Source organism: Convolutriloba macropyga, chromosome 2, assembly GCF_964194025.1.
Source record: "Convolutriloba macropyga chromosome 2, txConMacr16.3, whole genome shotgun sequence".
Classification (NCBI taxonomy): domain Eukaryota; kingdom Metazoa; phylum Xenacoelomorpha; order Acoela; family Convolutidae; genus Convolutriloba; species Convolutriloba macropyga.
The window spans coordinates 48,671,659-48,676,127 of record NC_134469.1 but is presented as its reverse complement, the minus strand read 5'-3'; the positions used below and the strand labels follow the sequence as shown (position 1 = coordinate 48,676,127).

At 37.8% G+C, this 4,469-nt stretch overlaps 1 protein-coding gene across 1 annotated transcript; it reads left to right on the top strand.

Moving 5' to 3' along the window:
- Positions 1–1,339: 1,339 nt before the first annotated feature.
- LOC142335326 (sphingosine kinase 1-like) lies at positions 1,340–3,425 on the top strand. The gene has a single exon (XM_075383776.1). The coding sequence runs from the start codon at positions 1,795–1,797 to the stop codon at positions 3,328–3,330; it is 1,536 nt and encodes a 511-aa protein (XP_075239891.1). The 5' UTR covers positions 1,340–1,794; the 3' UTR covers positions 3,331–3,425.
- Positions 3,426–4,469: the final 1,044 nt, after the last annotated feature.

Sequence of the window (4,469 nt, the reverse complement as noted above, 5' to 3'; positions counted from 1 at the left end):
TTGATAAAATTCGAAACAAAATTTACAGATGAGAGAAGTTGTAATGTGAAGTTGTGATGTGAAGTTAACTGTAGGGCCACTTTTTCTATGTTTCAATGAAGTTTTGGTTTCAAAAAAGCAAAACTCAAATGCATGTGACTTGTATGTTTTTTATTCTCTTATTTTCATTTTTAAATTTTTCACTCTCTGAACTTATAAAAACAAAAGTTTCTAACAAAAATGTCCCCGTTTCAACCAACATCCAACTCTTATAATTTATTCCTGTTTATGTATGTGTTGGGTGTTGTTTTTTAGTAATGCGTGAATAATCCATTTTTTCTGATATATTTCCATATATGCCTTAGGAGTCACATCTTAAGCTATGACGGAGCAAAATGGTGATCATTTCTGCTTTAAAAAAGTTTTCAAAAATTGCAGTCATTCATTGAATTCTCTAGTCTCACGAAGGGGTCAGATATGCAAACTTGGATTTCATACTCAAGTTTGAGTGCACAAAAAAGTTTCGTTGAGAAGCTTTGATTGATGTGGCACTAATTTTATGTTACAGAATCTAGATCACAGGAACCCTGGTTAACCCGGGTGAAAGTCTGGATGTTATTCGCAGTTGACTTTCAATTTCAAGTGCTGACTTTCATCTCTATCGTGCTGACCCTGTCATACCCAACCCCCCCGCCCACACTTATCTGCACAATTGCACAAGTGTTATAAAATACAATTTAGTAAACATTTAATTCTACCAAAAATGATGCCATTATTAAATGATCACAGGCTAAATTGTCATGCAACCACTGGACCGTTCAAACCAATCCAGCAAATGAGACTCGAGTTCTGATTTAATTATCAAAAAACTATCATACATATTTTTACCAAAGCGAGTTATTTTATGCGCCGTTGCATTATTCAGAGCTTTTTATAGTTTTCAGATTTCTGATCTAATCTAAGGATTAAACTTTTGTTTATTTGATTATGGTCAAAACAGTTGTGTTGAGATTATCACGGCTAAAACGTCAAAGCAAGATATCTGTTTTGATTTGAAGCTAGCTTAATTAAATGAAAAACGCCTTTTACAATTTTGCGTTTGTTTTTTTACTCTGTGTTAGCCATAAAGCATATACGTTTACATGTACAATAGGTAAATTTTTATTTATTTTGATTACTACAATTGTGTAAACAAAGTTCACGTATATAAGCTTGCACGCTTTTTAAACTCTGTCTTAGATGCGCGTTACAATAAAAAGTTTATTGCTCGCCGGTATGGTATTGCATTTGAAAACGAATTAAAATTGTAAGTTTCATGCCTTTTTTCGAATGAGAAATTTTCAGCAGGTGGTATTGGAGAATTAAATGTGTAGCTGATAAGATATAGTTTTGCTTTAACGTTATTTGTGAATGAAAAAATACATAATTGTTTGTTCATGCATACTATGTTTTGTATCTGCACTGTTCTCATTATTTCTAGTCCGTATAACAACTAATTTGGTACGCTAATCTTTATCAATGACCAGCCGACAGAAAAATATGAGCATTGAGAACATTTCGATTACCGCAAATTGAAAAGCTGAATATGCGCTTTCTTAGCAAGCAGAGCTTTTTTGCTGATGGTTATTTGAAATTTGTGTATTGAATTAAACGGAAAGACAAGCAGAAAAGATAGGAAACATTGTCCTTCAGAAATTTGTTTATTGTTTACGATTCTTTCAATGCCAATTATTAAAATTATCAGAAAGCGTTCCTTTTTGATGTTACTCAGATTTAAAAAATTGAATGTACGCTGATTGAAAATTCTGTTTTAAAATGTCCGTTTCGACAACAACCACAGAATGGTTCCAGGCACCTCATATCGATTCACAAGGTCAAAAGTTCTACGTGCCCCTGGACCGAGACATCCTTCAGCTACCCATTATAGTCACTCTGGACTGTTGCCTGGAGCTCATCAACTTGACAGATGACCAGGCGAGAGACGGCAATTACTCGGAACAGGAGAACGTTGCCAAAGTGAGCAGAGAAAACCGGCAGTACGAGGATGGTGCAGCTCAAGTTGAGGCCCAGAGGGCTGAAGTAAGACTGACACACGAGGGAGTGCTAGCTTTAAAACCCAACACCAGTCCCTCCTTCATATCCGCACCAGTACTAACTGGCTGCGTGATCAACTCCTTCCCTAACTACTCCATCATATCCATATACTTCTACATTCTCATCAGGAGAGGCAACAATCGGGTTGAAAGGGTGACCAGGTACCACTACCCAATGGGACCCTTGGAAAACAAACAAGCACTCAATAAGTTCTACAAGGCTATACAGCTTGTGATCCGAGGTGCTGATCTGGGAACAATTAGAAACATAGAGACAATTCAGTGGCAACCTGAGAAAGTTTTGGTGCTTTTGAACCCCAGGAGTGGGAAAGGTCAGAGCATGAAGGTCTACCAGACAATCGTCACACCAATGTTGCGACAGGCTTGTATGGAGGCAAAACTAGTTGTGACATCGTATAAGAATCATGCAAGTGACTATGCTTTAAGAGAACGCTTAGATATCTATTCGTCTATTCTTCTAGTGTCGGGCGACGGACTGTACCACGAGTTCCTCAGCGGGCTGATGGAGCGCAAAGATCGCCAAGATGCTGGTCGTGTTCCCGTCTCAATCATTCCCACTGGTTCCAACAACACCTTAGCCGGATCCATCCTCAGATATCGCGGAGAACACACAAAAAAGAAACACGCGGCAGTTAATTGCATGTTTGCTTTCATCAAAGGTCACCTACAAGCCTGTGACATTGTTCAAATCCGCAGTAGCAACTTAGTATACTACTCAGGCCTCTATTACATGTGGGGCAATTTGGCTCAAATTTACGACAATAGCAAAAAGTTGACATTTTTGGGCAACTACAGACTTCTTCCTTGGATTCTTATCAAACTCATCCGCAACAAGGGCACCTACGGACGGCTGTGGTACCGACACGCATCAGCTGAACCCAACAGCGAGTTAATGGAGCTACCAAACACTTGTTTCAGCGTCTTCTTGATTTGCAACGTTAGTAACATTACGTACAGTGTGACAGCACACAGAGACGTGGACCCTGGATGTGGATTTGCAGTTCTCTGCTACGTCAAGTACCCCATCTCCCGATCCAAACTGTGGAACCTTCTGAACCAGGTGAGGAATGGAGGCAATCACGTGGACACCCACGAGTTCCAGACCATCCCCATTCAGTATTGTGTGTTTGAACCTACAAAGAGAGACACTGGAATAGCTCTGTGTGATGGGGAAGCATTACCCCAATCTAATATAGAACTTGGAGTCCTTCCCAAGTTTGCGTGGCTTAAATTTTAACAGAGACGCTGTTGTATTTACATTTTCACACACACATCAAGTCATTGAGTATGTTATTTAGACACTTTCTTTCAATACAGATTTTCCAGGAAGAACAGTTTTGCCTCAAACACTGGAAGGAAAACAACATAAATTGAATCCTTAAATTTTTCATTTATTCATGTACAAAAACAACGTTCAAATCGTTGATGCAAATCAAATTATATTATTTCTGAGAAAAACTAAGACTCAAAGTCGAAAGTAAGACGATAAAACAGAACTGCAGAACTGAAAACGGAGAACAAAGTTTCTATTAAACATAAACACATGATGTCAATTATGTCTACAGCCCTATCAAGAATTCTATCAATAACAATTAAGACCAGTAAAAGCCAATAAAAACAAAGTTCAATGTAAATTTTGATGCCACCGCTTAATAAACTGTTTTTCCGCTATCAGATATGATACATCAGCAACTATATTTACAATTTCACCAATTTTTGAGAAATCATAATAAGCATATCCCATTAAGAAAAAAACCCATAACTCTGTTCACGTTTTATTTCTATCGTAAACAACTTCCGACAGCAACCGGCTAATTCTCTAAAAATTGTACATTGAAGGCCTTTTAAGGTAATTCCCATAGCGTAAAAATTACATTAATAACGCGTTGTGTCCAACCTATTAATAAAGGAGATAATCACGATAAAATTGTCGGAAGAGGTTACTCAAAGGTTGTATCGCTTGCTCCCCTATCTCAACCAAAGACAAGGAAAATTTAACAACGCCCAGTTCGTTTCAGTGGTTTCCAATCTGTGCCGATGTTACGTTTCTACAGTTAGTTTTTGTGAAATCAACTATCCTTTATACTGTAAATTACATGCGCATTACTTCTTACTCAATTAGTGCGAACAACTAACCGTTCAGCGTTGCCGAACACCATACTAATTTTGCTGGGCTTGTTCTTTTCAATTAGGTTTTGCACCTAAATTTCTTTATTGAATTCAACTTTTCAATGGCCTTTTGTTCATTTTTTGTTCGCTTTTTACTAAATGGTGCCCTTGGAACGATTAGAACGCAACTTGTATTCCAAATTCCGAGTCGCAGGGCCACTGCTCTCTTATCCATAACAAAAAGCTGTCCGGATATTAAAAATTTTT

Excerpts from the sequence above, each read along its gene's own strand:
- LOC142335326 (XM_075383776.1), top strand. The coding sequence starts at position 1,795 with ATGTCCGTTTCGACAACAACCACAGAATGGTTCCAGGCACCTCATATC.